We start from the raw sequence: 25,941 nt of genomic DNA, 5'->3' as shown, positions 1-25,941 counted from the left end.
GTTGGTCACAATTTGCACTTTTATGTGAAGACTTCCCTGACGTCCCTACACCCAGAATAAAGCCGGTGATGGCTTCTCGTGTCATCCTTCACCGCTCGAGCCTGACAACATGATTCAGCTCACAACCCCGCAGGCCTCCCCTCTCAGCCGCCCCGGGGCGAAGGCCGAGCACCGCAGGTCACCCCACAGCAGCCAGCTCGGGATCTGCCTCAGGCTGTGCCCGGCCACGCCTTCCCCGTGAGCTTGAAGGGTCAAGCACCACAGACGAAATTCTCCAAGCAACTGGTGTCCTCCTCAGAGAGAATGAAGTGGTGTGCGCTCCTGCCTGCCGGCGTCTGAAACATTTCATCTTTCCCACCTTCATGCAGAGTTCAAGGAGCAAACGGCACTGGAGGGGCAACTTGCTCCCAGGCCATCCCCTTTTCTTAGAATTCCTCTTTCTTTCATTTCTCTTCGCCCAGACAGCTGCAGCTCATCCACCCAGACTTAAAACTCAAAGTGGCTCACAAGTCCCCGCGGGCGTCTGTTCTGCCTCCCGTGCAACTCAGAGAGCCCTGGGAAGAGGCACAGCTCCTCTTGGGGAACATGCCCCCCGGAATCACTTTCCAAATCCGAAACCATGACCTGCTACACCCCCGCGGGAACAGGGGGTCACTCGCGTGCGGAGAGCCCCTGATTTCCACCAAGCCACCACGACATCGCCGTGCTTGTTCCAGCTGGAGGCTGAGAGAGCATCGGACAGCAAAGCAGCGCGTTTCCCTAGGAGGCGCTTCTTTAGGAGAAAACTCCTGCACGGCAAGCCCTGGGCCTTCCCGGGAGCTGGTCCCCTGCGCCCCCAGCAGCCCACTCTGCACTGTGTGTGGAGATTCTAAACTTGGGGGACATAAAACGCTTTGAAATCAATATGTTTCCGGCACGGGGCTAAGGAAAGAACTTAGTGCCTCAGCCAAGGAAACGCTTCATTTCCTGCTCCGTGTCCGGGAGAGAAGTCAGGGCGGGCAGAGCCAGGTGCTGCAGGGGCCGCTGAGGGCGGGGAGTCGCCCCAGATCGGGGGCGCCCTCACGGGCCACCCAGGCTCGCGGGAGCCTGTCCTGAGACAAACGGGCACCTTTACACCCGCCCTGAGTGACCGGAAAGGCTGGCGGTGGGGACAGTCGCCACGTCAGTGCTCCCACCTTGCTTGGGACGGCGTCAGCAGAGGGGGTGGCCGCGGAGCTCGGGGACCAGCAGGGAACGCCTGCCCATTACCCGTCATCCGGAGCTACCCGCCCCCTCCCCCCCCCCGCTGGACTGTGGTCGTGGTGCAGAAGGACCAGCCGTGGAGGGCCGCGGCGGGCACCCAGGGGCCCCCCACCCTGACCCCCGCCCGGCGCTTGTTTGAGAGCCGGGGTCACGGCACCTGGACGCCTCCCGCTCTCCGAAGACGTGCCCAGCGGTGGGTGCTCCGGTGCCTCCGAAACAGTCTATCTAAAAGTCAGCCTTTGTTGCCGCCCCACACTCACCACCAGACCCCCAGAGCCCGCCCGCCTGAGGGGGGGACCTGACACCTCTAAATCCCGCACGGCCGCAAACCGAGACGCGAGCAGGTCAAGCAAAATAAACCTTAAATTTAAAAAAACAAAAAACAACGAAACATGAGCTTCTGAGCAGCAGCTCCCCCAAGTCAAACTCTCGTCCGGACCAGCCCGGGGCCCCAAGGCAGGGTGGGGGCCGCCCGTGGCTCTGGGTGTCCGAGGGTCCCCCGGACAGCACCCCGCAGGGAAGCGCTGCTCGGGGAAGGGCGCGCTCCTGGAGACCAGTGCTCGCAGCGGCAGGTGTGGACGAGACCCTGAGCGCCGAGTGTGCCCGGCCTGGCCCGTCAAAGCCAGTCCCGGCCGGCCGCGCTGCCGACGGGGGAGGGGAGTCCGGATCTTGCACGGATCAAGTGCATGCCGAGTCGGAGGCCCAGGTCCCCGGCAGGAGGTGCTCCCCGGGCGTGGCCGGCGTCGCCCTGTTTCTGTCCCCGCAGGGCGAGGCGTGGGGCTGAGACACGGAGGCGTCCGGGTCACCCACGTCCCCCGGGAGGCGTCAGGTCTGACGCTGTCGCGGGGGCAGGCCCAGGCCTTGTGGGGTCTGGCATCTGCAGCTGGGGCCCGGCTATGCCGTTAAGTAGCCCCTAACGTTAGGCAGCCTGTGGCCGGCGTGCGTGGATACCGGCGAACTTCCGGAGCCGACAGGTACGCTCTCCAAGCAATGACCCCTCCCTGCCCCAGCCCCTGCCCCTCAAGATGTTCAGAGTCACTCCCCTGGACAGCTTCCCACCTCGACCTCTCAGCCTGCCAGCCGAGGGGCGGCTGGGACAGCACGGCCAGGACGGTGAGGGCATGCAGGCCCCCCTCCGGCCACACGGCCACGTCCTCACGTCTGGGCCACTCTGCAGCCGCCCGTCCGGGGCAAGAGCTTTGACCCCGGAGTCAGCCTCTCTGAAGAGCACCCCGCCTCTGTGACAGCTCTGAGCCCGCCAGGGCAGCCCCCACCCCACCCCACAGGGGTCGCTGCGGCCAGGCCAGGGCAACCCTGCGGGTAAGTGGAGGCCAGGTGCCCTCCCAGGGGCCGGCCACGGCCCGGGGTCAGCGGACAGTACCTGGGTCCTCGCCGCTGCAGGGGCCGGACAGCAGGGCGCACAGCAGCGCCAGGGCCAGCAGCCTCATGGTGGGGCCGCACCGCGGGGCCTCTGCTTCTCTGTGCTCGGCGGCTGCGGCAGCCTGGCTGCGCCTGGTGCGCTCGCCGACGAGGTGCAGGACTGGGAAGGGCCCCGGCCCATTCCTGCTTATTTCGGGGCCCAGATAAAGGGCCGGAGGAAATGCTTGCTCCCTCTGGGAGTTGAGCGGAGAGGAGATTTATTGTTTCAGCCCCTTCCAGGAACTTTTTTTCCTCTTCCTTTGGCAGCCACTTGTGTTTTTGTTACGACATTATTTTGTTCTTCCATAAAAAGGCCAGGAGGCGTTGCCAGCAGAAACAGGTCTTCCTTGAGGACGGGGCACAGCTTTCGGACTCCCGCGTGGAAAGGGCACTCGGGGTGCCCAAAAAGGGCCTCTGCGCAGGACCCGGCCCCACGGCATCGGGAGGCTCCCCCTGTCTGGGGTCAGGTCTTAACCGAGATCCACAGGACTCACCCTCCACCCCCACCTGAGGGCCCGGCCAGCGAGGACGGCCTCCCGGAGCCCAGCACGAGCCCGCATGGGACGGACGGCTGCTCCTGAGGAAGCAGACATGCTTCAGGGCCACCGGGGAGGCCAAGACGTGGCTGCCCGACCACGCGGGCTGTCCCTGGCGAGCGGCGGAGGAGGGGGCCGCGCTGGCCCCGGGGAGCTTCCCTGGGAAAGGCCTGCAGTCCGGGGGCAGGGCTCTCCCACACGCTGTGCCGTGGGCGTGACCTGCTGCTTGGGCCCGCCGCCGCCAGCTGAGCCTGCCTGTGTGTCGGGTGGCCCGGCTTGCACCCCCGTGGCTGGTGTCTCGGCTTCGCCGGCCGCAGCCACCCTCCTTCCGCCCCTGCTTTGGGACAAGAGCATCAGGGACTGTACAGATTCACCTGCTGCGGCCAGAAGCTGCTCCAGAAGCAGGCCCCTGGCTGCTCACAGGGTCACCCCGCTCACTGCGGCACATGCTGGAAGGGTCAGCCGTGACCTGAGCGGTCAGGACAAGCCGGCCGGAGGGCACCGAGCTTGCTTCATGCCGAGCCTCAGAGGGCCTCTCTGTTTCTATTTTGTGCATAAGCAAGACCTGGTCTCCCCGCTCTTCATTGCACTTTCTAAAAGATGGCTTTGGGGCTGTTCCTTTCTCTGCCACACCCTGGGAGAAGAATGGGCCGCGCACATGCGGGCAGCGTCACGTGCCCTTCCAGAAATAGCCGGGTGTGGTTGTGAGCGCACGGCCTCCCTTCCTGCTCCTCCTGGCTCCGGGCAAGCCTGGGGTTCTCCGGCACAGTCCCCACGGGCGCTGCTGCAGGGACCCGGTAGCCCTGGAAACTTCCACCCTGCCAGCGCTAGTGAGGAGACCGGACTCCTCTTCCAGGAGGCTCGACGCTAGGCGGCTGTGTCTGTGGAAAAGGCAGGGCCTCCAGACGGGAAACCTGAGACCACACCTTCTCAAAGGACTAAGCAAGAGAGTCTGGAGTTATAGGGTGGGTCGACTGTGTCTCAACAGATCAGAAGGTCTTATTAAGATGAAACATTTCATTGGAGCCGTGGTGGCTGCCGGAGGGGCAGACGCGTCAATGGCATAAAACGGAAGCAGGAAAGGAACATAAGGATCCACGTCGATAGCGTCTCTGTCTCTGGACTGACACAGAAATACGTGCATCTAGAAACACATGTGTGCAGGGATGTGTGTGTGGCAAGTTCACATGCAGGAGAATTTAACACACAGTAAGTGTGCTGGGTAGGACGGAGTCTTCCACTGATGGCTTTTGACAAGTTGTTAAGCACTTTCAAAACACTAAACTTAGGTTTTATTTCTAATATCAAAATAAATTTCTTTGGTATTAGAGATTGAGACGGAAAAAGGAAAATTGCAGGCCCCCAGGAGAGACCCTTCGCATATAGCTGGGACAGAAAGGAAATTTTGTGGCCGGCACCCAAGGACCCGCCCAGCTGAGAAACACGGGTCCATTTCTCATAGAAATTAGAAAATTTTTGGTTCGGCACAGCACAAGATCAAAAGACAAGTAAAAATCGTAAACATACATCTTGAAGATTTGTCATCTTTAACACGAAAAGAGCTATCGCTGGACAGCAAAAGAGTAATTCTGTGACCGAAAAGCAGACCCAAGAATTGACAAAATGAGAAGTGGAAGGCCCAGAGGAGCACATGCTCATCGCCCCGGAAATCAAGGACCTCAATACTCGGAAAGCGAGGTACCAATTTTGCCTTCACGCATAACTAGGTCTCTGTTCTCACAGGACCCAATTCTGCTGAATGTCCAAGGCGAGCCACGTCTCAAGCTCGAGGTAGGCCGCAGAGCCCCGAGGGCCCAGACTCCCTGCGAGGCCGTGTGGGAGAGCCGGGACCCCCACAGGCAGACCTGCTCCGGGCCTGCTGGAGCCACACAGAAGCACTGACTGCGCCGAGACACTGGGATCCCGGCTGTTCCCTGACCCCCGCCCTTGCCGGCAGAGGAGCCATCACTTGAGAATCTTATTTTATAGAAGGAAGCCCACGTGGTCACTCTGAGCCATCGGCCTCCCACGCCAGAGAGTACGTTTGTCCAGGGCAGATCCTGCCTTGTCCTCTACCCCACAGCTCTGTGACGCACACACGTAATGGAATGTGACAGCAGCCAGCCTGATCTCTCGGCTCTGACCTTAAAATTTGGGGGAAGGCTCCGACCCCCCGCTTCCGCCTGCTCCGGTTGCCCTTGAGCAGTACAAGGCCCCAGAAGCCCAGTGACGACAAGGCCCGCTGACCACAGAGGCCGGGGTGCTCTGTGGCCGTGACGACTGTCACCCCCGGGCCCGCTTCCCTGGGACGCCTGGCTGGCCTGGCTCTCGGGAATGCTGCAGGCTCTTGGTCCCAACCTGGGCTCACTGGTCCCGGAGGCGGGGGCAGGGGGTGGGGGCCCCCCTACCCCAACAGGTTCTTAGACATGGGTTTATGGCAACAATGTGCCCTGGGGGCAAACCGCCTGCTAAAGGCAACTCTGCAAAACCCTCTAATCCTCAGCTTCTTTGCAAAGTCAAGGAGGCTCGCAGAGCTGTTTCCTGGGAACCTCAGCGTGTTCATTTACGCGCCGCGGCGCCTGTTAGTTCTTTAAATCCCAAGCCAATACTTTTGTTTCCAAAACTGAAGATGATTTCAGTGGAAGACCCAATAACTTTCCTATGAAAACAAGATACTGGTTTTTAAGTTTTCTGAAAATGAAGACGACGCTTCATGAAGTCACACGGCTCACTTTGGTGACCGGCGGCTCACGATGAAGCGCCTGCCTCGCCTCGTCAGGACACGGGAACAATTTTAGCAAAACGCAAATGGCTTTTGCGTTGGGCTTCTCAAGACACACCATTTGCATTTCATTACCAAACCAAATTGTTTATACGGGTTTTCAACTTCAATAAAGTAGCGCGGGTTGAATAGCTTCTCACCCCATATACCCAAACACAACAATATCTTGGACAAACAACAAAGCCGGGACCCCGTCCGCCCCGCCTCCCCGCGCGGGCCGGGCCGAGGAAATGACACAGCCGCCGCGCACAGACAGGCCCATCGCGTTTCCTGCCCCAGAGGCCTTTCGTGCCGGCATCCGGCGGCCCACGGGCTCTTCAGCCGGGAACTGTGATTAAGATTCAGCCCTCGGGGTCTTTACAGACCTGTCTGAGACCTCGCCGTGAAGGTTTTGCTCAGGACGTCCAGGATGGGGTCACGCGTATGTACGTAAGAAAACCCACATGTACACATGTATGCCGGTCACTCTGACGGTCACGCCCAGGGACTAATGGCTGATTTAGAGCTTTATCAAAGGGCACCTTAGCCACAGGTGCCTGCTGCTCCTTACAAGGAAGCAGACACCTCACCTGGCCTCCCTTTCAGTCCTCTGTTCAGATGCCGTGAGCATGTCTGCCTGACGCCCTTCAAGCCTTCTCGTCATCAGTAAAATGAAAATTGATAAAGCATCAACAATATTTCAGAAACTCATTTTTTAAACGATTTATTTATTTATGCATACAAGAGCTGGGGTACAGGCCAGACGTGAGGGGTGTGAGAGGACTCACCAGACAGAGCAGGGAGCAGAACAGGCGGATCCACTGAAATCCACTGCTGAGGGGAGCAGCGGGCGAGGCAGGAGAGGTCTGCCGCGCCCTGTGGGTCTCCTCCCTGGCCGGGGGATCGAACTTGTGCTGCAGTGGCAGGTGACAGCTTCACGGTGCTGAGACAACCCCTGCGCCACCAGGGAGGCCCCAGAAACTCATCTCTATAGTAATTTTTACTGCTTTCATTTAAAATCTAAATTCCGCTTACATTGTCAAAATCATAGTAATGAAACCCGGCTTGATCTTTTCGAGAGGCGATGAGTCCAGCGTGGGGAATGGCACAATCAGTCTTTATGATTTTGAACTCTGAAAGCCCAGACATTCCAATCTGCCTTAAAAAATCACTGAGTCCCTTTAAAATCTCACTCAGTTTGCATCCAGACTTACAGGATAAGGATAAAGCAACTCCAGCCCTGCAAGCCAAGGTCACAGGCAAGCGGAGGGTGGGGGGGGGGGTGTGTGTGACTCCCTCCTGGGGCTGCTGACTGATCGGGCTGATGACACCACGCTCCGCTCCGGCTCCTGCTGTCCAACCATCCTCGAACCACCCGCGCGCCACCAGACCCCCTCCTGGGACAGAACTACGCTGACCCACAGGGCGATCACAGCGCCTCAGCAGTGATGATGCTCTCTTTAAACCAGTAAGTCAGCAGTTCTCTACGACCCGTCCCTCCTGAATAGTGTGAATTTGAACTATTTCTCTAGACAAGACATGACAATGTTCAGTTCCTGGGCCCGCAAAGCTGCAAGCCAGATACCCCCACTATATCCCAAGGAGCCTGGGTCCTGGGGTGCCCTGTGGGGGCGAGGGAGAGACACCCCTGCTTGCTGAGGCTGTGCCCGCCGTTCCTGCTGTCACGGGAATTCCTGACTGACCACCCGCTGCACTGCGGCGACACAGGCCCGCTCGCCTGCCGTGCCCCGGAGAACGGGTCTCAACCTCGAGGATGGCTCTCCAGACGCTGAATCCCAGAGCTCGGTGAAAAGATCCACATTCTTCTTTAAAATTGCTTTCCCATCTGAATAAACGCTGATCATCTGCTAATGATGAATGCTTCGTTGAATTTATTTTATTTCTTTTTAAGTACCATTCCATTAGAGCCGAATTGTTAAATTCTTTATTTCTAAAGAAAAATGATTTCTGCGTTGAGTGCCTGTTAGCTCCGCAGATGCTGTAGGTGGGAGCTTGAGGGAGGCCGTCGGGGCGGCTGGGACTAGCCCCCGCCACGCACCAGCCCCCTTCTAGCCCCCCGCCCCCCACGGCCTTCCTGCACTGCAGCCAAGTCCTTTATCTGGAAATTCCTCTTGCGTTTCCTCTGCCTGCATTTCGAGAGTGAGGAGACCCTAGAAACGCCATACCTGATGCTGGACTTGGACTAAGCACTGTGAATTTCTGAGAAGTAATTGCATTTTTGAATAAGCTAAATTTCCACAGTCGGTTGGACACAACTGGTGTCCGTGGACATTTCACCTCCGGGGGTCCAGAGGGCTTGTTTCTCCTAAATGTCATTTTTAGAAGACATTTTCAGTCTGCTGAGGAGCAGCGGTCAGGAGCAGGGAAAGTATGTGCTCCTGAAGGCACCTGGCCCCACGGCCACAGCAGGTCCCCCCACACCCCTCGCCCCACCGCCCAGGCCCGGCTTGAAGAAATACTCGAGTTCAGCGTTTTCCCTGCTTCGGCGGATCCCGCGACCCAGAGGAAGACGAAGAGAGCCCAGGAGGAAACTCGAAGTGTGGAGAGAGGGACACCCCTCGCCCCAGGAGCGCCCCTGTGTCAGCCCCGAGCGGACCCCTACCGTGCTGAGCCCGGCCTGGGACCCTGCACCCGGGCCGCGGGCTGGGGCTCCCGGGGCTGGGGGTGCTGTGGGATCAGGCTCCCGGGGCTGGGGCTCCCGTGGGATCAGGCTCTTGCGGGCGAGGCCCCGCCGGAGGGCAGACACCACGGCGTGTCTGGAGCGGCGAGCGCTGAGCCTGAGGGAGCTTTGCATTCTCCGTCTTCCAGCAGGCCCGCCGGGGCGGCCGTCACGCCGGCGCAGCGCCCAGCCAGCCCCCAGGAGCAGCCCACCCTGCCCCTCCGCGACGCATCTCATGATGGAAACATGAAAACGCAGACGCGCTCGCGGAGCAGGCAGAGCCTCTTCTCAGGAGGCAACAGGACCAGACGGGCGAGCGCAGCCCAGGACCCCCGGCCTTCACGGGGCCAGCCGAGCCCCTGTCCGAGGAGGCCCGGCCCCCGCTCCCCACGCGTGCCCGCCCGGCAGGACGGAGCAGAGCTTCTCCCGTCAGCGCCGCGAGCAGTGGCCGGTGCAGGCGGCTGTGAGCCCCGTCAGCACACGCGCCCCGCCGCAGCCCCCCGCGGGCCCAGTTGCTTGCCAAGGCCACGCTCCTCGGCCCCGGCCCCACGGCCGGCCCTCCCGCCCCAACCTGGCTCGTGCGTCTGCCGTGGCGCAGCTCAGGCCTCGCAGGGAACCGCTCTGCTCCCGCCCAGAGAGCCTGCGGGAGCGAGCCCCGGCCAGGAGCACGACACCCCGAGCGCTCTGGCCTTGGAAAAGCGAAGCTCAGCCGCCGGCCGAGTGTGCGCCGCGGTCTGGGGTGTCCTGGTCCCCGCGGGGCGCGGGCCTGGGGCGGAGGCCACGGGCTTTCCTTTCTGCGACTTTGTCTGTGAGGCGCCTTTTCTCTCAGGCTCTCCACCTGAGCAAGAGCGCGGCTCTCTCCGCGAGCCTCACGAGCCTTCCCAGGCCGAGCAGGGAAGCCTTCCACAGGCGCGTCGAGGCCCGGGAGGGGCTGTTGCTGACCAGGTACAGGAGAACGGGCTTCATGTCTGCAGGGGAACTGCAGGTCAAACTCCAGGTTGGACCTTCGCTGTTCTGTTGCTGCTGCTGTGAGGCCAACCTGCACGAGCTGGCAGATCGGGGGTTCGCAGCTCAGCTGCTCTGCAGGGCAGCTGGAAGGCCGCGGGCCAGGCCTGGCGTCCCGCGCAAGCGAGCACAGCCCTGCGGCCTTCCACTCCCGGGGAACGCAAAGGACGGAGTCGCGCGGTGATAAGGCGCTGCCTCCCTGTGACACACACGCCCGGGGCAGCCCGGATGGAGACGCGGCCATGGAGAGACAGGAGGCGAGGGAGGGCGCGGGGAGGGCCGGGCGGGCACGCCGCTGACCAGCACTCAGCGCAAGCAGTGGCTGCCGCTCCGCGGGGCGCAGGTGCTGTCTGCCGTGTTTGCTGACTGCGGAACCCTGGGTCTCATTCAGAGCCTGATGAGTGTCTCCCGGGGCCTGGAGTCTTCTTTCTAGAATCCTCACGGTTGACTCTTCCACTGTCTACAAAGCAGACACGCAAACATGCCGGGGCGGCAGCCGGCGGACACGAGGGGGAAATTCGCTGCTCCGTCAGGCACCACGTGGGTGAAAGTCAGACCCGAAAGCTGCTGCTTCCCTGCGGGAGGAAGTTTCAGGTGCTCCTTCCGAGTCACCTTGCTTTTATTTTAAGAGAGTGCATAATTCCAGTACTTGGTTATTCCTTTTAAATATTTATAATTGAATCAAAACAGCAGCGAGCGGAAGGGAGGTGGCCACGCCCGGCGAGCTGCTGTGGTGCCAGGACTGGCCGCCGAGAGGCAGCCCGCGGGCTCCGCAGGCACGAGGTTCCGCCAAGAGTGCATGAGGGTACAGAGAGCTGCACTCGGGCCGTCCCCAGCTCGGGGCTCACGGTCTGGGCGCGGCAGAGGGCCCCGCTGCAGGGCGGACTCACGCCCCTGAACGAAAGGAAACAGAGCCCACCCTTTCAGCGCTCTCTGCTTCAGGCCTCGGGGCCGCGTGGCGGCGCAGCAGGGTCAGAAGCACAGCAACAGCAGCGAATACAGCCCCGTGTCAGTGACTGGGCGATCGCGGGAAACAGAAGAGCTAATCCCAAGGTAGAGGAGCCGCTCACACGCCCTGGGGGCAGCGGGGGTGACGCCTGGGGGGCCTGGGCTGCTGCTGTGTCTGGTGGGCGCCCTCAGAACTTGCACTCAGGGGCCGGAACCGGGGGCACCCGCCTGCCCGCACCGCCCAGGGCGCCGGGGGGGGGGGGGGTGAGAGGAGAAAGCCGCTCGGCGGGCAGAGAGCTCCGGGGCCCAGGGCAGTCCTGGACCAGAAACCACCCTGCACTGGGGAGCCGCTGAGGGCCAGACTCAGACCTTCCCCCAGCGCCTGCGGGAACGTGGGTGAGAGTCCTGGTGCACTGGGGCTCGCGGTGCTCGGTGCCCACCTACCTACCACCCACCTGCCTGCTACCTGCCAACCTACCTACCTGTCATCACCTGTCACCTACTGCAGGGCAGACTGTATCATCACCTGTCTATCACCTGTCATGTACCTACCTATCGCCTTCTCTCATCTGTCTACGCCTACAGGCCATCACCTGCCTGTTCAACACCTATTTATCTGTCACCTTTACCTATCTACCAGCCATCGTGTGTCCCGCCGCCGCTACCTGCGCACCTCTCTGCACACCTGGTGTCTGAGTCTCAGTGTCATCATGACCCCCCTCGTCCAGCCCGATGGAACTCCTCAGCCCCGGTGTCTTGCTTTTTCTCCTCACTGTTGTCTGGTGTTACGTCACAGATGCTTCGTTGCCTTTCCCGCCATTATTTCCTCTTGTGTCAATATTACAACCTGTGGTACATGCTCGCAGTACTGACTGGCCCGCACAAGTTAGCAACTGTCACCATAATGACAATGTGAAACCGAGGCCACTTCCTATATCTGTATTTTTCTGCTACGTGTTTATTTGTAGACAGGTGAAGAGGATTAGACCAGGGACTTACTAATTTTATTGTTTGCAGTGGATGGATAAATCGAGCTTAATATTTTGAGTAAATTTATCTGTGGGGCCTCCCTGGTGGCGCAAGGGTTAAGCACCCCACTATGAAGAGGTCCGCAGCCTCTGCAGCATGAGTTTGATCCTCGGCCGGCCAGGGAGCAACCCACATGGCATGGCAGACCTCTCCTGTCTCCCCGCTGCTCCCCTCAGCAGTGTGTTTCAGTCAGTCTGCCTGTTCTGTTCCCCACTCTGCCTCTGGTGAATCCTCTCACCCCCACCCCCACACCTCTGGGCAGTGCCCCAGTTCTTGTATGCATAAATAAATAAATCTTTAAAAAAATAAATTTATCTATGTCCCATCTGGGCACGCCACTTGCCAGGAAGCAGTGTCCTGGGGGAGTCACCATGTTCACAACCCGTCTGCCCCTGGCGTGGGGCTGGCGCAGGCGGCTCTCAGCGACGGGCATGACTGAGAAGACTGAGCTGTGGGCCTGTACGGGGGTGACGAGCTCCCTAACGGTCCACTTCACAGACGGGCCGTGGGGTTGAATAGACGTGGAGGAGCTGAAGGGTCTTGGGAAATAAGACGGATCTATGCGCAGTCTCCTTAGATGTTTAATCAAAATTCCATGGTCTTTGTAGGGAATCGAAGACTCCCTGAGAAGTCAGACAATTAATTTGGAGGGGAATTAGAAACGGAGGCGCGTAGTGCTGCGTAAGTGGTTTCGTGTCCCTTAAAGCCCAGCCCGTGTTTATGAGCGGGGCGACCCGGCGGGCTCGGGGACAGGCCAGGTGCCCCGTCCCGCGTGCCCGGGTGCCTGCATGCTTGGGGTCATTAGCTTGCGCCCGTGGCTGTCCCCGAGAAACAAAGCAGAGGTGCATGTCTGGGTCAGGATTTAATTTTCCAGGAGACTGACAAGCTCAAATTGCAGCTGTCTGCCAGACGCACGTCTCCTCTTGTCTCGCCCGTGAGCAGGGCTGGCGTTTCTGGGCCTGGAGAAGCAGCGTCAGTGCGCGGGGAGCCTGGCGGAGAGTGTCTCTGCCCGTGCCCACTGAGTCACGCTGGCGGTCACCGCGCACATCTCAGCAGCTGGTTTTTCTGCTTTATCAGCAGCGGGTAGAAGCCGCGGAATGACGCCGAAGATTCCACACGGCGCCTGTCACCGCAGGGGCTCGGCCCTCAAAGCCTTCCACTCAGCCCACACAACGTACGCTTGGAAAGCGGGGCCCCCCCAGGATGCCTTCACACAACACCTGCCCCAGGCGCTGGCCGAGGGCCTGTCCGTGCTAAGCCAAGATCGCTCCTGTGTCAAAGGAGGAGATTTAAATCCTAGAATGTTTCCGTATTCGAAATTGGTGTGCGCGTAACCAGAGAGATTTGTGACTCGTGTATTTTGATCGCGCCTGGAGATGCCGCCGTTGGCACAGCACGCGCACGACAAGGAACGGCTGACCAGCGCGAGCGGGGCCTTGGATGCTTGGCGATTTGAGCGACGAGATGACCACGGGTTTTCAGTCTTTCTCTTCGGACATACGGATGGAGAGGGAAGCACAGCACGCGTGAAATTCCAGCTCGGAGAATGTTCGAGTAAGTGCGCATCACAAATCAGAATGGCTGTCCAGTGCCCATGCCCCAGCAGACAGCAGGTCCGTCCACGCACTCACCGGCGTGCACCACGGCTTTCTAGCAGCGAGACAGAGAGAGCCACGCCTTCGTGATCACCGCGGCACACGGGCCGGACACCGGAGACTTCAGTCAAAACGACCCGAGAAAAGGCAGAGGCGCTTGTGAGGAGAGTGAAGGCGGCACCCGGAGAGGACGGGGAGACGCCCCAGGCCCTGCTGCTGCCCTCTCCCTCACGTCATGCTCTCGCTCACCCGCATCATGAGGGAAGACATGGAGGCATAATTAGAAAAATTTTAAATGCTGAAAATCATGAAGAACAGCTAACACAGCAGATTTCTGAATACGAAGGCTACCTAATTCTGATAGGACAGTTGAGTGACACGAGATTTAACGGAGGAAATGTGAAACTACTTCACACTGAGCTTTAAAAACTGAGCGTTAAGAAAGGGGGGTGATTTGTGGTTTAATGTTTCATCATAAAAAAAATTCCATAAGATTTTGATTTCCAACAGGTTGATTACTACAAAATCCCATTATTGTCAACTCAAACCCCCTCCCCCAAAAAACAGGGACTTATAAATACATGTTGAATCAAACACTCCTGGGCAGCACACACGTGGGCAGGTATCCGAACGGACGGTCTGGTCTCAGCAGAGTCAGCGACAGCTGCCTGGGAGGGGGTGCATCTGGGGGAGGCTGGTTGGGCCTCCTGGACTTTCAGAGTATGTTAAACTTGCTCTTTCCTGTAGATTTGTTTTATTTATTTATGCATACAAGAACTGGGGGGTGAGAGGACTCTGCAGAGACAGAGCGGGGAGCAGAACAGACAGTGGGGTGCAGAACAGGAGGATCCACTGAAACACACTGCTGAGGGGAGCAGCGGGGAGACAGGAGAGGAGACAGGAGAGGCCTGCCGCACCACGTGGGAAGCTCCCTGGCCGGGGATCGCACTCAGGCTGCAGTGGCTGGTGACAGCTTCATAGTGCTGAGACTTAACCCCTGCACCCCCAGGCAGGCCCCTTTAAAGTGATTAGAAGTGTCCCCAAAGTAGAGAAGAGCCTCTGCTAGCGTGACCCTCCTGCTGCGGAAGGCTAAGGGATGAGCAAGGCGCCTGACCCCCGCAGACCACAGTGCTGTGCCCGCGGGAAGCGTGCCGGCTTTGTGTCAGCGCAGTCGCCTGCTTCCCTGCTCAGCCAGTGCTACCGGCGCTTTGAGGACAAAACACTGGGAAAAAATATTGGAAGTTTTCAGATGCTTCATCCTGAAAACACTGGGCTAGTGCGCAGCTCGTTCTAAACTCAAAAAAGGTCACTTTTTCTGTTGACACGGAGAACTGTGCTGTGCAAACTAGAACACGTGCGGCAGTGCCTTCCATTTCACAGAGATAGTTCAGAGCTAAGACGGAGGAGTGTTGCTGCATGTGAAGTTACAGGCAACAAGACCCTCTTTTGAGGGGCTGGGGAAGGTTCCAGAGCCAGAGCTGTCCCTGCTCTGTGCCTCTTCCGGTTCCCTCCTCCGGCTCCCTCCTCCGGCCCTAGCATGCAGGGCCTGTCTCCCTCAGGAGGTGTGAGCGCTGGGGCAGAGACGCCTCCCCTCTGCTCCCCATAAATCCCAGCCAAGAACAAAGTGCTCATCGCAGTAATTCAACAAATACCCGGCGACCACAAAGCAGCATCCATTCTGGAACCCTCACTGTTACAACAACCCAGCAGCCCCTTCACCTGGAGTGTCTTCACTGGTGGAGGGAGCGGTGAGGCCGTGAACAGGTGTGTGCTGACAACCACACCTCGCCTCTGAAGACCTGATCTCCGGACTTTAAGACTTCATCTTATTTTGTGATGCTTTCTCTTATGGTGCCGCACACACTGCTGTCCGTCGGGCTCACCGCTAGCTCTCACGCCATCGCTCTGGTCCGCAGCTCTCAGCACGCAGAAGTGATCGCTGCATGAGCAGAGGGACCCTACATCACTCAGCCATTCTCCTGCTTTTTCTTTCTTTTAAAAAAAATGGACAGAGGAGATGGTTTCATTTCCTTTTTATTACAAGACAGAATTCTGAATTGATGACCAAGTCAGATCTGTTTTTTATCTTAAAAAATAATGACACTCTCAAGGTAAGCTGCTGTCAGATACTGATTATCTGGACAGAGATAAAGAGCAGTAACAATGATTATAGTCGCTTCAGAGCTCAGGTGGATGTTTACAGGGAGACAGCAACATGGACTGCAGTCACAGCACATGCCAAACCTTCTTTTCATGTTATAATTTCCTTCTCTGAACCCTTAAATCTCTTACCAGGACATTTTTGGGCTGATCAGCACAACACAAATTGAAAGGGAAACCCCCAAGGTACTTGAATATTTAATATTTTATATTAGCCAGAACTATCAGCCAGGGTATTAACATGGGTTTAAAGAAAGAGACAGGAGTTTTAGCTTTCTGCTTCCACTCATGAAAACTGCGAGTATAACCAAGTGATTTAAAATTTCTATGACTTAGTTTTCTCTCCCACAATAATGGTGACATTACAATTTTGGAGTAATTCAGTGCAGCACTCTTTATAACAGCCAGGATATGGATCAGCCTAAATGCCCAAAATGGAGGAGTAGATTATGATGATGTAGTCTGTATACACCATGGAATATTACTCAGCCATCAAAAAGATAAACTCATGCCACCTGCAGCAACATAGATGGAGCTGGAAGGGATGATACTCAGTGAAATAAGTCAGAAGGAAAAAGATAAATACCAGATGGTATTATTAATAAATGATATATAGAGAAACGACACTAAGAACCAGAGAAAGACAACATCAAAGCTAACCCTTGAAAGCTGACACAGAACTGAAGCACCCAGAAGGGAGGGGTGGGCTGGGAGGGTGATTTGGTGTCCAGGTACCCTACAGTGGTGATGCCTGAGGGAGAGAATCCTAGTGTGCTGCAATTAAAAGGAAATTTAAAAACATAAGAAATTGAACATGAAATTTGGAGTTATATAGAACAGGTGAGATGATATTAAAAAATGATTAACAAAATGATCAACAAGTTAAGTACTTACTAAATATTATCTATTGATATTAGATTATGGGAAAATGTTTTAAAAATTCAGGATTTTGTTTTACTTGCGTTTGTTGTAAAAATGCTAGATTAGATTTTTTTTTTTAAATTGTGGTAACATGGGTTTATATCATTGTGTTTCAGAAGAATGGGATCTTTTCTATCAGGTGTTGTTACCACACCACACCCCCCACCAAAATACCCAGAGTCCATTGTGCCTCCTCTGCCCTTTGGTCTCACCTGCCCCTTTGGGTAGCCTCAGTTTCATAGTCAGCACTGTAAGATTAGCTCTTAGTTTGCTTTATCTGACGCTTTGTTAGGCTTCTCTGTATATGGTGCCTCTATAAGTGACACCATCCAGTATTTACCTTTCTCCTTCTGACTTATTTCACTTGCCATACTCTCTCCAGCTCTATCCACATTGCTGTAAATGGCAAGAGTTTATCTTTTTGATAGCTGCATAGTATTCCATTTTGTATATATACTACATTTTCCTGATCTACTCCTCTGTCCTTGGGCACTTAGTTTCTGCAGCTTGTCTACCGCAAATAGTCCTGCAGTGAACAAGGGAGTGCATGTTTCCCTTGGAGTCAGAGCTTTGGTAGGGGGGTATATAGGTAGGAGTGGAACTGCTTGGTCATATGGCAGAGGTTCAGATAATTTTGTGGGTTAAATCACTGTCTAGGGGGAGAGACCCAGCTATAAGACCTGAATCTGTCTTTCCTAGTTTCGGTCCTTAGATTGTTTTACAGTTTTTTTGTTTTGTTTTGTTTTGTTTTCTACAAATGTGTCAATGTGAAAAAGGAAATGACAGGGTATATTTGTATCTTAGAATTTTTAATCTAGAAAACCTGATAGGAAATTTATTTATTGGAAAAGAAACTGAGAGAAACTACAGAAGTCTTTGTGACAGTATGCATTAGAAACTAGCAACACATTTCATTCCATTTTGTGTTTTTGGTGGAATAATGAAATGCACATAAATTAGAAATAACACATCTAGCACCGAGTGTGGCTTTTACCTCCCTAGTAAACTCTGTCCAGATTTGTGATCTTCACTGAAAATGATAGTTTGGTTTTTCTCTGACACTCCCAGATTTATGTAATCAATTTCTTGGCTACTTTTTAACACCCCTCTGCTATACAATGAAAGCAATTTCAGTAATATTAATCATGCAAAGAAAGTGTAGATACAAACATTTTCTTTCACTGAACTTTATGCAAATGCAAACAAATTAGTAAAGTATTATACTATAAAACAGTAATTCATACTTTTTAATTACACTAATGCATTTTTCAAATAGGAAAAAAACCACATAAATGTTTCCAAAAAGTAAACCCTGCAAGCTCAGATATTAGTTTAGAAGAAACGATGACCTGGAGTTAACCCAGCTTTGTGAATGACTTCAAATGAGAAGGCGCACTCGGCGGAGGCTCCGTTCTGGACAGTGAGCCCGGCCCCGGCCCGGCCGGCCCGCCGTGGGGCTGCGTCTCCCAAGCAAGCGGGGCCGGTTCGTGGCCTCTGACCCCTGCGCTCTGGGGCGGGCCCTTCAGAAAACATCACGCCCTGGCAGCTACAGAGTCAGACGTGGAGCAAAAACTGAGAAGGAGAACAGGAGTCCTGAGCTGTAGGCTGGAAGGCGCCCGCGCCACTCGCATGGCAAATTCCATCAAACAAAGATCAACCTCAAAAGGTAACACACGAGGTGGACACGTTTCTGTGCGTCCCCACGTTTTCACATGGACAGTCTTGCCTCATCTCTCCCCGCCATGACATAGTGTCTCTGAGCTATGAATAATCTGTTCTAATTATTCCTATTCAGAGTGGATTGAGGCTTACACGGCGCCACGAGTGAAGGCAGGTGGCATGTGCGCTGCTGGGGACTGTGTTTGGGGGCCTGAGGGTTGGGGTGCCCGGCCGGGACACTCCACGTGGGCCATGAGCGCCCGCAGCCTTGACGGCCTGGGGGGCTGGCGTGTCCTCGGAGGTGCTAGCTTCTCTCCAAGTCACAGGGAGGGGGCAGGCGGGGGCCTGGGCTCCGGGAGGGGACAGGGGCCACCCTTCCTCAGAGGCCAGAGGGGACCGGCTGCTCCCCACTCATACCTGATGGGATGACCGGTCTCCAAGCAGAGGTGAGGACCAGGGGCAGAGAAGCTGAGAAAATGATCCTTTACCACAAACTCTTCAGCAACTGCTTAAAACGCTAACCCTAGTCATTTCCCCCATTTTTCTTACCCCCTGATGAGCCCAAGAAATAACTCACTAAATATTTATCCTGCCCAAGTTTTTGACTATTTTAAGATGTTTCCTATCGGGGAGGCCAAGTGCAGGGAAAGATCATAAATAGCCCTTGCCATGATTAGCTGACCAGTCCCTGCAAGCCACGGTCACGCCCCTGCCTGGGAAAGCTGCCACAGGCAGGCCCGGAGCTTGGCCTGGGTTTGTCTTTCTTCACTCAGTTTCCTTTGCCCCAGGTAACGGCCTGTCCAGGCCCTGTTTGCTTCCGCACAGCAGCTGTGGACGGAGAGGGAGGCGTGTCGCATCTCTGCCTGCTTGGGCCCAAAGGCCGACTAGGAAGGGAATCACCACAGAAGAGCCAGTGCTGAGCCTCTTGAGGAAATGCAAGACATTTTGAAAAGAGACGGCATGAGGATGCAGAAAAAGAAAATGGATATAAAACTACGTCTATAGGGAGGCGGGTTCATGGCCCTGTGTAAGATTTAGGGGTACAGGCTCACCCCTTCGAGTGCTGTTTCCTCCGCCCCCACCGAGACCCCGGCGTCCTCTGCCACAGTCCACTGGCTGCTCCTTCGAGTTTCTTCTTCTATCACCTGCGGTGACACCTGGGTCTCTCTGGTTGGCCTGACAGCTGACGGGCACGCAGCGGGGAACCGTAGGTCCTCTGCTGTCAGGCTGCGGCCCAGGCCCGAGCCGGCGGGAAAGGAAAGCGGCGGAGCCCCAAGGGCGAAGGCGACAGGGAAACGTGGCGTGAGGCAGACCTGGTGCCTGGCGAAGCGGCAGCTCAGGGGGCGTCGGGAGCTCCCCAGGTTGGGGCGTCTGCCCAGAACGCGGCTACTTTCTCTGCAGCCTGAGCTGCGACTCCTGCCGGCTTCACTGCCCGGCCCCCATACTTCCTCAGATGTCTCTGGGTGCTTAATTTCATTTCAAGAGACAATTTCTGAAACTCTCGAAAGCAGATTTTGAAAGAGCACAGACGACGGAAGGGTCTTCCCTGTGGGGAGACACAGCCTGGGCTCGGGGAGGGTCGTGGGTCAGGCGGCCCTTGAGGGGGGCGGTGAGGACGCCCAGCTCAGCATAACACGGCTTCAGGTGTTGGTTTTGCACAGGAGCTACAATCGCACCGGCAGGCCCCAAACGCCACGGGTCAACCAGGCCCAGGGCCACTCGGGACACCGCTGGGCCCAACCCCACTCGACGCTTCCTGAGTGTCTGCCTGGTGCCCGGCTGCTCCCAGAACCAGCCTCGCCACGACACCCGACCCTCTCCATGCAGGGCGGCGAGGGCCCAGACCCCAAGGCCCCCTGATGAAAGAGAAAAAGAACCCGAGCGAAGACAGCAGAGGCCATGCAAGCGCCAAACACTCCCTGGTTTAGATCCTAGCTGCCCGGCTACGTGTCTGCTGCCCAGAGAGGCCACGCGTCCCTCCTGGCTCAGCGCGTCCCCGCGCCCTTCTCTGTCGGAGACCGAAGAGGTGAAGTAGGTGCCCGCACAGACTGCAACCAATTTTGCCAATGAGTACAGACCTTAAAATGAAGCCATCCCGACCCTCCCGTGAAGAGGGCCTCTGCGGCGCCCAGGGAGCCCAGCAGCACACGCCGCTGCTCGCCTCACAGCGCTGCGGCTCGGTGCCTGGTGTCCCGCTGCCAGCGGCACCCACTGTCCACCTCCGTTGTTACACTGAGACGCGGACGTCACCCCCTCAGCGCGGGAAGGCCCAGGCCGTGGAGACTGAACACATGGTCAGGTCGGACCATTGGGTTCACATGAGCAATTTACCAAATTCCCCAAATCAGTGCCCACGTCCCAGGGCTGGGATGAGAACAAAATTCATCCAATATTTGAGAAAGAGGAAAAGACAAAGTAAAAGCAGAGCAAACTCGAGGAGCGAGCATGTTCGTGAGCGGCCCTCAGGAACGGCAGACACGGCTGTTTCTGAGCGGCGTCTGTTTCCTGCCTTCTCGCTGACCTTTTTCTTATCCTGGTGGAAATCCACACTTTGAAGGTAGCGTTGAGGGGTATGGGCCTCTACCTCTGAGTCACACATAATGCCATAAACCAATGCTACCTCAATTAAAAAAACAAAAACAAAACCAAAAAACTAAGAAAGCAAACAAGAAAAGCTAGAACCGTGTTGATGCAGGAAACACAAACAGAGAAGCTTTAATTGTCCCAGTTCGGAGCTGTGGAAAGACAAAGGGCCTCAGGAATGTGTAGTTTTTTCTTTGCCTCCTTCTTCATGGACGACCTGAATGTCTGAGCAACCACCAGCCTGGGGTTGGTGGAGGGGGAAGAGGTGTTTCTGGGTCCTTGGGGGCACATTCTTTCTGAGTTCCTTTGTACAGTGATTTTTTAAAAAAGATTTATTTATTCATGCATACAAGAGCTGGGGTACAGGCCAGAGGTGTGGGAGGGTGAGAGGACTCCCCAGAGTTAGAGTGGGGAGCAGAACAGGCAGATTGACCAAAGTACACTGCTGAGGGGAGCAGCGGGTGAGTCCGGAGAGGTCTGCTGCACCATGTGGGTTGCTCCCTGGCCAGGGATCGAACTCATGTTGCAGTGGCTGCGGGTACCTTCATAGTGCTGAGACTTAACCCCTTGTGCCACCAGGGAGGCCCCTGTACAGTGATTTTTAATGACTGTTCCCAAACCAGGCGCCTGGTACTATGGAGACAGCACTGTCCCCATGAATACGGGCCACTTTTTCCTGCTTATTAAAAATATGTATTTACAGATTTATTATGTAATTTATTATGTAATTTATTATGGCCTTATGAAAATAAAGCCCACAGAGTTCATAAGACAGACATCCTTGGTGTTCTGTTAGCTTATTCCACATTTCAGCCAGTCATAACCAAGGTCTACTGTGCTGCCAGAGACAGAGGCCTTCAAAGGTTGGCTCCTGTAGCTGCTGAGGGGGGAGGCTTGAGACTGGCTCCTCTGGGCTCTCAGCCTGGCGTGGCCAGGAGAAGTGGTGACTTTTTATGTAAACATTATCAGTGTGCAGTCCCTCTCTGGTGCTCAGGGCCTAAAAATGTCCATATCAGATGTTCATCATCCTTCATGCTTTTCCCAAAGATGAGGTAAATGTCGGAGAATAAAGGACAGTCAGAGACCATAATGTGCAGTTGCAATATAATTAGGTTGCACACACAGTCACACTCGGAGGCAGCTGGGACGTCAGCTTCTAATTTGCCACCAAACAAACATGGTCTTGGGTTATTTTCCAGAGTCCTGCGTGGTGACTTCAGTAATTGAAGAGGGTGGTAAACAAAGTTAGCATAAAATTATAGTCTGACTCAATCTTAAATTCTGCATTTTAAGATCTGGGTGAGCTCATTTCTCACGAGGACTAAAATAAACAAGGGTCCAAGATGGAAACAATAATGTAGTTAAAAGTTACCCACAGACTGAGCTGAGTCCTCCGTCTGGGACAAGGTGAAATCCTGAGGGGTGAAGCCTGTGATCCGCCCTGTAAGACACTGATGTTTCAACCACCACAACACACAGACATGCAGTCACACATACTTCCATTCTGTTTGGAAAATGCTAGAAAACAATCATGGCGAGTAAAATGTAAAGCTTCCTGGGTTGTCCACGTTCTGAGTCGTAAGGTAAATACAAGAGGTATCCGTTTTTCAAAACTCTAGATGGTTGAGAAGTGGAGAGAAGAAGGGCAATGGATTGTCTTTCTGGACAAACCACAAAAGATCCAGGACAAGGCTGAGGAGAAAGCGATGTGCTGAAGAGCTTGCTTCTACCACCTCATTTCGATGAAAGCTCTTACCTTCCAGTTGTTCAGACTAAACAGTGGAGTCATTTTCAACCCCTCCCTTTGTTACAAACAGTACATTTAATCAGGATGCAAATTCCAGCAGCCTGCCAGCTGCCCTGGTTCAGTGACCATTATCACCTTGTGCTTTTGTTATTGCCTGAGATTTTTATAGTCTCTTTGGTCCCAACATTGCGCCATGACAGTCATTTCAATCCAGTGCTGGTGATAGTTTAAAATCTTGAGCTCAATCTCAGAATAAAGCCAAAACTGTCGATAGAATCCTAAAATGTCCTACCTGATCAGAACTCTCTACCGCTGAATGTCTCCTCATTTGCCATTCTTGCACAAAAATAATTTAAACAGTGTGCATTCCTACTGCCTCTGCATTTACTATTCTCTGGGAATGAAATGTTTTTCCCTTATACTTAAGACATGTTTACTTCTTCCCTTGAATGGGCATTTATTCAAAAAGTTAGTAAGCATTTTCATTACTACCTTATTTAAAACTGCAATTTCATAATTCACCATCAGGATGTCCTAATTCCATTTATTCTTTGTATTGAACAAATGAGTAATAGCGCAATCCTACCAAAAATGTCTTTTTATTTGTCTATTATGTTTCTTGCACTCTATCTTCTCAAAAACTTTGCTCCAAAAAAACCTTTTCACTTAGGTTTTAATCCATATAGATGTTTCACTGCAGAAATTTTGTTTCCAAGGAATTTTCTCCTTGGAAACATTGCTCATGATACAATTTTCTCTACAGATTTTAGAATACAGATATTTCTCCTCAAAAATACTGTTCCCAAAGAAATTTCTATATGGAATTTGCTCTGCATGTCCTTTTGACTCCTTAGAAATGTTAATCCCAATAAATCTTTCTTCTAGATTTTACTATCTATAAATTTTTTCTCCTGAGAAATCTGTTCCCAATACATATTTCTCCTCAGACTGTAAATTAAAGAGATATTTCTACTCTAAAACAGTGTTCCCATTAAACCTTGTCCTCAGATTTTGCTCCATATAGAACTATCTCTTCAGAAGACTGCACTCAGGATACATGTCCCCTGGACTGTGTCCTATATAAACTTTTCTCCTCAGAAATGCTCTCTCAGTGCCTTGTTTCTCCTGGGATTTTGCTCCATATACATTTTTTCTCCACAGAAATGCTATTCCCAATACACATTTCAACCCAGAATTTGCTTCATACAGACTTCTCCAAACATTCGTCCCAATATTTTCTCTCAGATTATGCTCTCTTCAGATTTTTCTCCTTAAAAATGCTGCTCCCTGTATATTTTCTCTTCAGACTTTACTACACATAGACTTTTATACACAGGAACATTGATCCCCAAAGACATCTCTCCTCAGACACTTTGTTCCAGAGGGCTTTTAGCTAAAATTTTGTGACCAATATATTACCTCCCCAGATTTTAACCTAAATGGGTTTTTTCCATCAGAAACATTGTTCCTGAAATACTGATCAGCTCAGTTATTCCAAATATAGACTTTTCACCTCAGAAATTTTATTCCCCATATATTTAATCCTCAGAAATTTTTTCCCAATAGACTGTTCGCCTAATATTTTTCTCCATATAGAATTAACTCCCGAGAAACATTGATTCCAATAGATGTTGCTCAAATGATTTTACTTTATAGAGACTTTTCTCCTCAGACGTGACACTCCCAAAAGACATTTCTCCTCAGAATTTGCTCTATATACTCTTCTCCTCAGAAAGGTCATTCCCCAAAGACATTGCTCTCCTAGTGTCTATATTCCCCACAGATTCTTTGTTCCCAGTACATTTTTCCCGTCATACTTTAGTGTATTTCTCCCAAGAGCTTTTTTTATGAGTATACTTTTTCCACAGATTGTGCTGGATCTACACTTTAGTCCTTAGCAATTTTATTGCAAAGCATTTATTTCTCAGGAGCTATGCTTTCAAATGACTTTTCCTTTACATTTTGTTTTCAGTGGACTTTTTCCTTAGAAATTGTTAGCAAGGGAATTTCCTACTCGGAAGCATTTTTTTTCTAATAAACTTACCTGTTTTGTCTTTATATATATGTTTCTCCTCAGAAAGATAATTCCCATTGAGTTTTCTCCTCAGACTTTGCCTTGTTTAGAATTTTCCTCTGGAAACTTCATTCCACAAACTTTCTTCCTAATTTTATCTCCATGTAGAGTTTCCCTACAGAAATGTACCTGGTTGATTTTTCTCCTAATATATATTCTACAGAGTTTTCAATGAAAATATTGTTCCTTATATACCTTCTCCTCAGATTTTACTTTATATATCTTTTCTCCTCCAAATGTTGTTCCCAATGCACTTTCTCTGGAGATTTTGCTTTATATTCACTAATTTCCTCATAAACACTGTAGCTCACCTCAGAAACATTGTTCTCATTAGGCTTTTGTCTAAGATTTTGCTTTATATTGACTTTTCCTCTCATAAACATTGTTCCTACTTGACTTGCTCCCTCTTATTTTGCTCAACAGGCCTCGGATTTTCCTCTACATATTTTTTTTTCTCAAAAATGCTGTTCCCCTTTATATTTCTCCTCAGATTCTGTTCTACATAGATTTTTTTTTTTTTTTACCTTAGGAACCTTATTCCCTATGGGGTTTTCTCCTCAAATTTTGCTTCATATAGACTTTCCTCCTCTCAAACACTGCTACCAGTAGATTCCTCTCCTCAGAAACACTTTTTTTGCAATATACTTTTTTCCTAGACTTTGCAACGTGAATGAGTGTCATGAGGCCTTGGTCAGAGCTTTGCCAGAGGGGACACCTGTGCCACCTGGGGCAGAAGACTGACCTCCCCAGCCCTGGGCCTGGCAGCGTGTCCATCACATGGGGATCCTAATCACAAGGGGAGACTAGAGTGGAGGCAGGAGGAAGGTTTCTAGAAAGTTGGTATTGAGGTGGGCAGATCCACCTGGACTCCCAGGTGGGGACGGTGCAATCAGAGGTGTCCTAGCAACAAGAGGAGGTGGCATCAGGGATGCAGCGCTACCAAGACTGGGCCGCTCATGCTGGTTCTGAGGTGTAACGGTGCCACGGGCCGAGGACACAGTCGCCCAGAGACCAGAAAGGTGAGGAGCAGAAAGTACTTTTGCCTTAAGAAGAATTGTCCACAGCCCCAGCCAGGCCGGCGGCAGCGACGCACATGCACGGGACAGGGAAGCCCCGCCTCGGCCCTGAACCAGCACTGGGAGCGCCACCACGGGGCAGGGGAGACTTCCCGGAAAGCGTCGCCGGGAGAGGCCTGCCCTCGGCCTACACACGTGAGGCAGGGGAGCGCCGGCTTCAGAGCAAAAAACACTGCCCAGAACGGGCCGCGGGCTTTGACGACTCTATTTCAAAGTGTCGGAAAGTGAAGTGCTTGGCTGGGGACCGCGGCCCGGGCTGGCCGGCTGCGAGAGCCTCGGCGCCCAGAGCTGGACAGGCAGATGTCGCTCTGCTGTCTCCTTCGCTCCCCGACGTTGTTTTCACAGCTGAAGCACGTACGTGTGTTGAAGGACTAGGACCCAGGGGGTGTGCACGATCCTCAAAATCCTTCGAGCACGTCTGCGCACTCCCGGTTACCATCTACCAGGGCGCCGTCCTGGACAGCCCGTGGGGCCGCCGAGGGGCCTGCTTTTACGGACTGCGAGCG

At 53.8% G+C, this 25,941-nt stretch overlaps 1 protein-coding gene across 3 annotated transcripts in view; it reads right to left on the bottom strand.

Moving 5' to 3' along the window:
- EMCN (endomucin) overlaps positions 1-2,799 on the bottom strand; it is a 40,249-nt gene extending 37,450 nt beyond the window's left edge. Inside the window, exon 1 of one of the 3 annotated variants that reach the window (XM_037509636.2) lies at positions 2,624-2,799. In XM_037509636.2, the coding sequence (XP_037365533.1) occupies positions 2,624-2,690 (67 nt within the window). In that variant the 5' untranslated portion in view covers positions 2,691-2,799. The remainder of the gene's footprint in view (positions 1-2,623) is intronic. The other 2 variants (XM_037509637.2, XM_054694614.1) reach the window with 2 other exon arrangements.
- Positions 2,800-25,941: the final 23,142 nt, after the last annotated feature.

The sequence above is a fragment of the Talpa occidentalis genome, unplaced genomic scaffold (genome assembly GCF_014898055.3).
Source record: "Talpa occidentalis isolate TD23 unplaced genomic scaffold, MPIMG_talOcc4v2.1 talOcc4.13, whole genome shotgun sequence".
Classification (NCBI taxonomy): Eukaryota; Metazoa; Chordata; class Mammalia; order Eulipotyphla; family Talpidae; genus Talpa; species Talpa occidentalis.
This window is presented reverse-complemented; position numbering and strand designations above follow the sequence as displayed.